Source organism: Xenopus laevis, chromosome 2S, assembly GCF_017654675.1.
Source record: "Xenopus laevis strain J_2021 chromosome 2S, Xenopus_laevis_v10.1, whole genome shotgun sequence".
NCBI classification, from domain to species: Eukaryota; Metazoa; Chordata; class Amphibia; order Anura; family Pipidae; genus Xenopus; species Xenopus laevis.
Window position 1 is genome coordinate 56,054,853 of NC_054374.1, and position 12,003 is coordinate 56,066,855.

Sequence of the window (12,003 nt, forward strand, 5' to 3'; positions counted from 1 at the left end):
AAGGGCAACTAGGCTGGTGAAAGGTATGGAAAATCTTAGCTATGAGGAAAGACTGGCCAAATTGGGGATGTTCACGCTGGAGAAGAGGCGCTTAAGGGGTGATATGATAACTATGTATAACTATAGAAGGGGATCATATAATATTCTCTAATGCTTTATTTACCAGTAGTAAAGCAATACAGGCTAGCACACACAGCGAGTTAAACCGGGGGCATACTCCTGGTGCGTTTATTGCATCACAATGTTTCGGGGGAGTTCTCCCTTCGTCAAGGTCTTTCCAGCTGACACGAGGTCACCCATTCCGATTAGAAGAAAAGAGGTTCAGCCTTAATATTCGGAAGGGGTTTCTTACAGTGAGAGCTGTGAAGATGTGAAATTCTCTCCCTGAATCAGTTGTACAGGCTGATACATTAGATAGCTTTAAGAAGGGGTTGGATTGCTTTTTAGCAAGTTAGGGAATACAGGGTTATGGGAGATAGCTCATAGTACAAGTTCATCCAGGGACTAGTCCGATTGCCAATTTTGGAGTAAGGAAGGAATTTTTTCCCCCTCTGAGGCAAATTGGAGAGGCTTCAGATGGGTTTTTTGCCTTCTCTGGATCAACTGGCAGATTTCCTGATCTGTGCTGGGTTTTATATAATAATAATATTAATAATACAAAGATTTTGAGGTTTTTGTGTGTCAAATGCAAAAGTCACAGGTTTTGGGAGTCAATTCGAAAAAAGTTGCAGTTTTTCCACGATTTTATCAAGGTTTTTCCACACACTAAGCTTTCGCAAAAATGTATTTATAGTTAGGGAGAAAAAGTCTGTGTAGATTTGGTCAGAGTAGCTTTCAGAAAATTGGGAGAACTTTTCAGATTTTGATAATTAACCCTTAAGTATAGCCAGGAGCACTGCATATGAGTAACCCCTGTTCAAATAATGGACATATGAAAAAAAATTAAACAACCAATATTAAAAAACTTTTGTGATAAATGCACAGCAATAATGCTCAGTAATCTTATTTTCAGGCAAACTTTACTGATTCTTTGGACTTTGCCAATACATCCTAGTTTATTAAAAGAACAATAACAATAAAATGAAAGTGGTTTTCCATCGTGCAGCACTCATTTTCCCCTCCCTGCCTTCCTTATAGGAGATGGCCAAGGAGGAGAAATTGAGTGCCGCTTGATGGATCATTGTGGTGTTGGCTTTTCTTAAGAGGAGTGGAAGTGTCATTTCATTGTTTAATTTTTATTATTAAAGGCTGTGTGATTTAAAAGTTTAATTTGTCTTGGTGGGTTTTTTTCGTGGTATGTCAACAAATTTTTTTTGACAAATTTTTTTTTACTGGTCCTTTAAAAACAAAACCCATAGAATTTAACAGAGCTTATCTTCTGTTTACCTGTGCCATTCAGCCCTATTTCATCTTGAATGGCAAACCCATGGCTACACAGCAGCTTTGTTATATAAACTATAGTATATTATTCCTGAAGCAGTTCAGACAACAGTACATTAAAACCAAAGTTTACCTTTTCAGTTGCTGTTGGACAGTAATAAATTAAAACTACTGTGGTGACGATGTTGATCAGAAGTCCAATTATGGTAATAAGGTTTGGCGCAATCCACTGTGGCACTTGTATCACCAACCATTCCCAAAATCCTTGCATTAATGGCTCAAGGAGAGATTTACCACAACTTTGATACCGATGTTCCTCTAGTCTCTTCAGTTGGTGTCTTGACAAGGGTGGATTTGGCAACTCTATAAACTTGCTTAATAAACATGCTGTTTGGTAGGGATTTCCACAACTTGATGGGAACTCTGAGTGAAAATCCCCAGTTCTTCGCTTTGCTGCTCTCTGTGCACTCATGGGGTTGGAATCTGGCAATACTGTAAAGTAAAAAAAAAAACAAAGAAATGTTTAATACCAAGAATAGAAAAGAAATATAATATATACAGGTATAGGACCCGTTATCCAGAATGCTCGGGACCTTTTATTATTACAGAGAAAAGGGAAATCATGTTTAAAAATTTGATTATTTGGATAAAATGTAGTCTATGGGGCAAATTCACTAAGATTCGTAGTTGCCAAGTTGCGCTAGCGTTAATTCGCCAAGCAAAGCGAAGTTACGCTAGCAATGCTTAATTTGCATACGGTGCCACATTGAAGTTACAATGGAGGTATATGTAGCAGCACTACAAGCCTGGGAAACTTTCAAAACAGCAAATAAAATTTTTATTTTGCCCTCACTGTATAGTTAAGGTGCCATGAGTTAGAAAATGTAGGGGAGAAGGAGGGTAGCCCCAAAAAATGTTTTGATCTTTTTCAGCCTATCACCCTTATAAAAGAAAAAACCCCAGCGTTTTTCAGGACTTAGAACATTTTTTAACTTTTTTGAAGCAATCCCTATACTCTATTGCACTTAGCCTGGTCTGAGGTGGTGAAGGAAATCTGGCGTAAAAGGTAGCGTTCATAAAAATTTGCGAGTCAGTGAATTTGCGTAGTTACATCCGTTGCGCAAATTCGCCAGTCGTAAGGGTGCGAAGTAACACTAGCGAATTTACGCTAGCGTTAGGCGCTTCGTCCTTTAGTGAATTTGCCCCTATGGGAGATGGTGATTCTGTAATTTGGAGCTTTCTGGATAACGGGTTTCCGGATAATGGACCAAACACCTGTACTAAAGTAAAATGGACATGAAAGTTAAAAATCATTATATACATAGATGATTCTATCCTAAGCAACTTTCAATTGGTCTTCATTATTTTCCATATTTTTAATTTATCAATTATTTCTCTAATTTTCCAGCCTAAAAGTTGCAGAACAAAATGTTAAAACATATTCAAATGTTAAAATACATAAAAAAAACTAAAGGCTAGCATGGAGGTTTCACGTATTCAGGTATTCAGTAGTGATAAGTATAAAGCAAATGGACTTGCTGAGTACTATTGAAAACAATATTCAAGCTTATCCAATTACCGGAGTAGCTCCTTCAGTGAAAAAAAAAACAAAAAAACACGAAAACCTTTAATGCCAAACTTCACCAAGTAAAAGTTGTCAAGGTCCTACAGAAGTTAATGGAAGCTGCGCTGATCTTATTAGACTGCTTTTAATCCATTTTAAAAGGTTTTCAGTTTTTTTTTCAACTAGGAATTGTCTGGAAAACTCAAATTTTTACAGGTTTTCAAGTTATTCATATGTTGTAGCGCATTGTCTACTGCTTTTTTCCCCGTTTGCACATTTCATATTCAGATCTTTTACAAAATTCAATGACAAAGGTGGTTTTAGAGTTTGAGAGTTTAGTCATGGTTTCCAAAACCTCTAAAAGCACTAAGATTCAACCTTTAATAAATAAGTCTTCACAAGTTAGTCTTTTTTTATATACAGGTATAGGATCCCTTATCCGGAAACCCAATATCCAGAAAGCTCCGAATTACAGAAAGGCTGTCTCCAATAGACTCCATTTTATCCAAATAATCCACATTTTTTAAAATTATTTCCTTTTTCTCTGTAATAATAAAACAGTAGCTTGTACTTGATCCCAACTAAGATATAATTAATCCTTATTGGAAGCAAAGCCGGCCTATTGGGTTTATTTAATGTTTGCATGATTTTCTAGTAGACTTAAGGCATGAAGACCCAAATTACGGAAAGATACATTATCCGGAAAATCCTAGGTCCCCATCATTCTGGATAACAGGTCCCATACCTATATATGCAAAATCAGTTGAGGAAAACATTCTTGTATACAACATTCAGATGTTACAGTATATAACAAATATATAAGTAATTGATTAACTACCTATTTAAAGGAGAACTAAACTCCCACACAAACATAAGCCCCCATTCACTGCTCTCCATCGCCCCCCTAAACCACAAAGTTTATTATAAGGAAATGTGTTCCTGTTTGTAAAGCTAATCTATAGATACAGGTACAGCAGAGTTCACAGACGCCATCTTCTGTTTTTCTTTGGATTAGTTCCCTGACACTGCTTGCTGGGGCATGCACAGTTGAAGATTTTCTAGGATTAGCTTTAACTACACATGCGCCAGCAAGATCTATATCGGCAAACGGATTAAAAAAAAACCTGAAGATACAGAAGACAGCACCTCTGTGAATTCACACTGCAGAATAAAGTTTTTAAGAGAAAAACACAATACATACATTTTTTGGTAAAAGTTTGTGTGGGTCGCTTGATATTTTATGTAGCAGAGGCTGGCATTGCTGGAGAGTCTTTGCAGCAGGGAGAGTGGGGGGGGGGCAGTAGGAGAGGTCCTATTGGGACGTTTAGGCTGTTTTGTGGTTCAAGCCAGTGTTGCAATTCTTTTTTTTTTTAATTTTGTGTACCTTTCCCTTTTTCTACCCTCTCCACTATTCATCCATTTGCATATTCCCACTATTCTTGGTTTGCAGTATTGCATTTTGTTTCGCTCATCATCTCTATGCCTACATTCACTTTCTTGTATCTACTCATCTTCAACATTTTCCTCTCACTCATTCTCTATTTTAATCCTATTTTCTTTCAGCTATTCCATTGTAGTGCAATATTATCAATGGCAAGGGCAGATATAACTAGTTAAGTGGCTTCCTTACCTTCCTTCTCACACCCATGTACACAATTCCTGTCCCCCCTCCCCCCAAATTTAGTATTCTGGGCTCCCTGACAGACCCATGGACTAAAGTCCTACTCGCTCCTGTCACTCCCCCATCCTTTCAAAGATCGGTGGCTTAGTGGTTTCAAAAGCTCCGTTATTCATGCCCTGCTGGGTCGGACTGGGTAGGTGGGGCATGGGAAAAAACCTGGTTGGCCCCGCCAGCCCAGACACTCTGCTTAATGCCGCTCTCCTTACCTCCCTCCGTTTAACCGCCGTTGCTGCCCCAACCTATCTCCTTCGCCCGTTGTCTGCAGTGAAGAATATAGGTAAGCGCAGCAGCCCAAGGGAGGGTTGCAACTTGGATGGGGGGGTCCGGTTGGAGAAGCCAGAGGGTGCATTGCGGCTGAGGGGCCCTGGGCGGTGTGTGGGCCCCTTAGGAAATGGGCCCCAGGCCCCCAGTCCAATACTGCCTGCTGTATTGACCTTTCACTTCACCAAGCCAAACCCCTGCAGCCAGCCTTGTTAATTTTTTAAAGCTCTGCTTTTTCACCATTTCACGCTCTCCTTCTGTAACTCCCCCACCCTCCCTCCCAGAAACCAGGCATGAAAAAAAAAAAAAAGAGCTAGATAGTTTTACAATTCCGGTCCCAGTTACACACAAGCTCTCCATCTGCAGCTTCCCCTCCCTCCCAGAAACTGAAGAGTTACCTGTGGCTTACTTCCCTGCCACACATTTGTTTCTATGTAAGCATTGCAACACAAAAGTATTGAATGTGCTGAATGTGCTGCTGCAGCTTGATCACCCTTCTTATCTAACACGCTTCTCAGTGCTCACACAGAAGCCTCAGTCCACCTTTAGTTTCTGGGAGGGAGGGTGGAGCTGCAGAAGGAGAGCTTGTGTGTAACTGTGACCGGACAAGTTTTTTTTTTTATGCCTGGTTTCTGGGAGGGAGGGGGAGTTACAGAAGGAAAGTCTGAAACAGAGAGAGAGAAAAAAGGAACAATGGCCATCCAAATATATTCGGTAAAATAATCTACCTCCATGCGGATCATATATTTAAGAAAACATTACCTTCTCTCTCCTGAAATTCTTATGCTGGATGCTGCAGGAGGTTGTGATGTCACAGCTGTGCGACCAAGATGCAGAAAGGAGGATGTGGTGTCAGCAAGGGGAGGGTCTGGCTTCTATCCCTGCTATGAATCTACCATGTGCCACATGAGCGCTGATTCTGCTCATCCAGAGCCAGATAAAGAAGTGCATTGCATGTATGTTATGTGTGTATATTTTTATTTCTATAGCGCTCCTTGAGGGCAAAGCACTGTAGAGCAAAACAATAAATTAGTAGTAACCAACAAGGGTTCACTGCATTAATACATAACAAGTGCATTATTAGAAATACAATTTACATAAATACAAAATATAATTAAAATACACACAGGCAGATTCAGGTAAATTAGTCGCCCTGCCTTCCTGTCTGCTAGAATGAAAATTGCCGGCAGGATGGCACTCTGAGCGTTTGTTTTCCGAAGTTGCCCGAAGCGCTCCAAGTGCCATCCTGCAGGTGATTTTCATTCTAGCCAACGGGAAGGCAGTTTGGGGAGATTAGCCGCACTGAAGGAGAGGTGATTTGTCGCACTAATCTCCACGAATCTGCCCGTGTGTCTCTGCTCTAAGTACTTGTCAAGGAGACAAAAGCATTGAAGACCCTACCCCTTGGGGCTTACAGTCTTACAGTCTTACAGCGCGCCAATGATTTTCTGGGTGCGCGCCAATGATTTCCTGGGTGCGCGCCAATGATTTCTGGGTGGAAACTCGCGTACGGAGGGGGGTGGGGGGGCTGGCTGCACTTCCTGCACCAGGGCCGCCCACCCCCCTCTAGTTACGTTACTGTTAATGTGCTACTTTCTCCATTTACTTGCATGTGTGATGTAGTCTGTAGTGTTTATTTTTTTACATTTATTAAACTTTTTATTAATAAAGTTATTTATTATTAATAATAAAGTTGACCTGTCCTGTTTGTGTTTACCTGAGCCAGAAGGTACAGATGCCTAGGGAAAGGGTGCCCCTTTTCCCTGACAGACCCATAGACTAAAGTCCTGCTCTCTCCTGTCACCACCCCCCATCCATTCAAGCATCGGTAGATCAGTGGCTTCAAAAGCTCTGTTGGTCGTACTAGGACGGCGGGTCACGGGAAAAAACCCGGTGGGCCCCAGCTTGTGGGCCTGGCCGGCCCAGACACGCTCCCTAATGCCGCTCTCCTTACCTCCCTCCGTTGCTGCCCCAACCTCTATCCCTTGCCCGTTCTCTGCAGTGAAGAATATAGGTAAGCGCAACAGTCCAAGAGAGGGTTGGGACTTGGATGGGGAGCCCAGAGGGAGGTTGCTTTGGGTGCTTTGCGGCTGGGGGGGGAGGTCCGGAGGTGGTGTGGGAGACCCTTAGGAAATGGGCCTGAGGCCCCCCAGTTTGATACGAATTGACCTTTATTTTCACTGAGGAAACCCCCCAATCCCTGCAGCCAGCCTTGGTCATTTTTTTTAAAGCTCTGTAATTTCTCTGTTTCATACTCTCCTTCTGTAACTCCCCCTCCTTCCCTCCCAGAAACCAAGCATGAAAAAAAAAAAAAATAGCTTGATAGTTTTACAACTCCAGTCTTCTGTTAAGCTGGCCATAGATGCAAAGATCCGATCGTACGAATCATCGTACGATCGATCGGACTTTCCCATCTCCCGACCCGCCACTAACCATTCAGATCAAAGTCTTACCAGTCAGATTAGTAAAAGAACAGATCAGCAATGTTCTGCCCCTGACAGCAATTGTACGATATCTATGTCCAACCAAAGCTAGTGACAGTCTCCCACTGAAAATCGTATGATCGGCAATACACGCAGAGATATTATCGGCAGCCGACAGAAATTTTCTAACCTGTCCGATCGACCAATCTCCGCCGGACGAAAAATGTCGGGACTCTCCACACACGTTCCGAAAATCGTACGAATCCTCGATTCGTACGATCAGATCTTTGCGTCTATGGCCAGCTTAACTCACAAGCTCTCCTTCTGCAGCTCCCCCTCCCTCCCAGAAACTAAAGGTGGACTCAGTTACTGTGGTTTAATCCCTGCCGCACATTAGTTTCTATGTAGGCACTGAGACACGAGAGTATTGAATGTGCTGCTGCAGTTTGACCTCCCTGTTTATCCAACACTCGTCTCAGTGCTCACATAGACATTAATGTGCGGCAAGGGAAGGAAGCCACAGTCCACCTTTAGTTTCTGGGAGGGAGGGGGAGCCGTAGAAGGGGGGGGGGAGAGAGAGAGAGAGAGAGAGAGAGAGAGAGAGAGAGAGAGAGAGAGAGAGAGAGAGAGAGAGAGAGAGAGAGAGAGAGAGAGAGAGAGAGAGAGAGAGAGAGAGAGAGAGAGAGAGAGAGAGAGAGAGAGAGAGAGGGAGGAATGGCGTTTGATTAAAAGTTACAACACTACCGAGGCTGGATGGAGGAGAGCGTGGGGCTCTGGCTATCGGAACAGTAGGAGATCAATGCAGCAGGACACCTACAACCAAGCTGCCGATGTTGCCTTTACAGTTTGTGATTGACAGCACTAACAGCCAATGGGAGTGAGGACACTAACGCCAGAGCTGCCCAGAAGCAGGTAGGAGAGAAGCTGCTGGGTATGGAAACCTCTGCTTTTTTTATTTAAATGGATGCCCTTGCTTCCTCTGTAAGGATCTACTGATAATGGATCAGAGTTTATTGTGTATTAATATCTAGTTTGCATCTGTCACCCTTGGCCAATCTTTTCTCATAAAACAATTACATTTTGTCTGTGCCTTTATAAGGAGATTGAAGATACAGGTACGGGACCTATTATAATTGATCTTTCTGTGATTTGGATCTTAAGTCTACTAAAAAAATCATTTAAAATTAAATAAACCCAATAGGCTTGTTATGCCTTCAGCAAGGACTAATAATTATATGTTAGTTTCACTCAAGTACAAGGTGCTTTTTTAATTTTAATTTGGCTAAAATGGAGTCTATGGGAGACAGCCGTTCCGTAATTCAGAGCTTTATGGATAATGGATCCCATACCTGTACTACAGGTTTGGTTCTTGAGAGGTAGATAAATAGAATAGGTTTTATCTACCTCCGAAAGACCAAACATGAGTAAATGGTTTCCCCGTGTTAAGCTCAAAAATTGTTATTAAGACAATAGTAATAGGCAAGTATATTTAGCACAAGCCCTATTCATTAAACAGGTGTTAAAAACGCATATATACTGCCTACGATTAACAAACATCATTCAAGCGGCTTGTTCTCCTGATTTAGTAACCATGGAAAGCAGTTTACAACTTCTGAAAAGATATGGATACTAGAAAAGTTGAAATGCATTAGTCCTCACTTATCATATCTTATTAAATACCGTATATATAATTGCCTCCTAAATAGATAACAATATAAGATGAAACCAATTAAAACCAGTTGAGAGACTTCCCATGGAAACATGATCTGCCAAGTTGTGTACAGTAATAAACACCTGAAAAAACACAGAGCAGCCCTGCAACTATGGCTGCTGGGGTAGCACAGTGACAAGTGTACAAGATCAAGGCTGCTAAGGCAGCACACTTCATTATGTAAATGGATACTTGGTCTCAGAATGGCGATATGCAATGGGCAATGGGAAATGTGTTATGTATAGTGCTGTTGAGTAAGAACACACTGTGACATGTACAGGATTGCTGGAGAACAGCATACCCCTCAAAGGCCCCATATTTTTTATGTCACACATGGGGCATGGCTCTGTGGGAAAATGTGTACTTTTTGGCACATTGGGCAGTATCCAAATGTAAAAGGACACGGTAGGGGTAGAACAGGAGTGTGAACTCATGTTCCTTATCTGATAATTCAAATGTTGGAAGGTATGCGAGCACATGGTAATGTGTAACAGGCTGCAGGAGGACATCTGCAGGACTGCTAGAGCAGCAGTGTAATGTCACAGGAAGTACACTGCAGACTCATCAAAGACGTTCCATATAATAAGGAGCAACTAGCGTGCTTTTGTAATATGCGTATGTATTCTCTTTATTTACCCATGTACTGACACAATTTAGTAAAAGCAATATCTTCCTTAGAAGTTTTATGTTGAATCACATATGAAACAGAATTCCACTATTTGCCAGCTGTGTTTTTAGGGTATAAACCTGTGCTTGATGTTTTGTAGAAATATAAATGAACAAAATCTTGCATAATTACATTGAACGAACACCAATACTTATCCTTCAACCGCAAAAAATAATCTTGATCGAAAAATTAACAAAGGCTATCCAAATAAATCAGGTAAAATAATCTAAGTCTGCCTCTGTGCAGATCATATATTTAACCCTTTAAGCGTCAGCAGAATTTGACATTTCGGTTACATGAAATGCCAGACGTTTTTGAAACATTTTGTGCTCTCTCACTTTAGGGGCATTTTCGGAGGGAAAACTGTACATTGTTTTTTTCAGGAAAACCTGAGCTTTCTAAATCTGCCTGAGTTTTCATGTATTTCCACCTCTGCAAAAAGATTTATAGTGCTAAATACCAAAAAATAATTAAAAAATTCCTATTTTTCATAATACAGTGGTGTGAAAAACTATTTGCCCCCTTCCTGATTTCTTATTCTTTTGCATGTTTGTCACACAAAATGTTTCTGATCATCAAACACATTTAACTATTAGTCAAAGATAACACAAGTAAACACAAAATGCAGTTTTTAAATGAGGGTTTTTATTATTTAGGGAGAAAAGAAATCCAAACCTGTGTGAAAAAGTAATTGCCCCCTGAACCTAATAACTGGTTGGGCCACCCTTAGCAGCAATAACTGCAATCAAGCGTTTGCGATAACTTGCAACGAGTCTTTTACAGCGCTCTGGAGGAATTTTGGCCCACTCATCTTTGCAGAATTGTTGTAATTCAGCTTTATTTGAGGGTTTTCTAGCATGAACCGCCTTTTTAAGGTCATGCCACAACATCTCAATAGGATTCAGGTCAGGACTTTGACTAGGCCACTCCAAAGTCTTCATTTTGTTTTTCTTCAGCCATTCAGAGGTGGATTTGCTGGTGTGTTTTGGGTCATTGTCCTGCCGCAGCACCCAAGATCGCTTCAGCTTGAGTTGACGAACAGATGGCCGGACATTCTCCTTCAGGATTTTTGGTAGACAGTAGAATTCATGGTTCCATCTATCACAGCAAGTCTTCCAGGTCCTGAAGCAGCAAAACAACCCCAGACCATCACACTACCACCACCATATTTTACTGTTGGTATGATGTTCTTTTTCTGAAATGCTGTGTTACTTTTACGCCAGATGTAACGGGACGCGCACCTTCCAAAAAGTTCAACTTTTGTCTCGTCGGTCCACAAGGTATTTTCCCAAAAGTCTTGGCAATCATTGAGATGTTTTTTAGCAAAATTGAGATGAGCCTTAATGTTCTTTTTGCTTAAAAGTGGTTTGCGCCTTGGAAATCTGCCATGCAGGCCGTTTTTGCCCAGTCTCTTTCTTATGGTGGAGTCGTGAACACTGACCTTAATTGAGGCAAGTGAGGCCTGCAGTTCTTTAGATGTTGTCCTGGGGTCTTTTGTGGCCTCTCGGATGAGTTGTCTCTGTGCTCTTGGGGTAATTTTGGTCGGCCGGCCACTCCTGGGAAGGTTCACCACTGTTCCATGTTTTTGCCATTTGTGGATAATGGCTCTCACTGTGGTTCGCTGGAGTCCCAAAGCTTTAGAAATGGCTTTATAACCTTTGAAATTGAACTCAGGTGTGATAAACCACAGTTAAGTTATTTTTTAACAAGGGGGGCAATCACTTTTTCACACAGGCCCATGTAGATTTGAAGTTTTTTTTCTCCCTTAATAACGTAAACCTTCATTTAAAAACTGCATTTTGTGTTCAATTATGTTATCTTTGACTAATAGTTAACGGTTTTTGATGAGCAGAAACATTTAAGTGTGACAAACATGCAAAAAAATAAGAAATCAGGAAGGGGGCAAATAGTTTTTCACACCAGTGTATATGAAATTATACCAGAAAAATATTTTTACGCATGAAAATCCAACTGATTTATCTTGACGTACCAATACCAGATATGTATAGTTTTAGGGAGATTTATGAATTCTGTACAGCAAAAACTCCCGGAAGTATATTACAGAATTTTGAAAGCACAAAGGCAGAAAATGGCATACTTTATATTCCAAGGCCAAAAAATCCTGAAACAGTAGTTTTACCCCAGAAAACCATATATCTTTAAAAAGTACACATTCTGCTGATTAAATAATGGGTAACTCTGTCTCGCTACTCCTAACATCAAAGCTTGTCTGAACGTAACAGTTTTTATAAAAATGTATCAAAATTCTGAAAAATCACTTCAAAGGTTTAATTTTGCGGCTCCGCATATCCCACG

The 12,003-nt window shown here is 41.0% G+C and overlaps 1 protein-coding gene across 4 annotated transcripts in view; it reads right to left on the bottom strand.

Annotated features, from left to right (window-relative positions):
- Positions 1-12,003, bottom strand: part of cept1.S (choline/ethanolamine phosphotransferase 1 S homeolog) — a 78,973-nt gene that overhangs the window by 61,686 nt on the left and 5,284 nt on the right. The window contains exons 2-3 of one of the 4 annotated variants that reach the window (XM_018248029.2): positions 5,649-5,895; positions 1,514-1,872 (exon numbers count right to left, since the gene is read on the bottom strand). In XM_018248029.2, the coding sequence (XP_018103518.1) occupies positions 1,514-1,852 (339 nt within the window). In that variant the 5' untranslated portion in view covers positions 1,853-1,872; positions 5,649-5,895. 4 annotated transcript variants of the gene reach the window in all.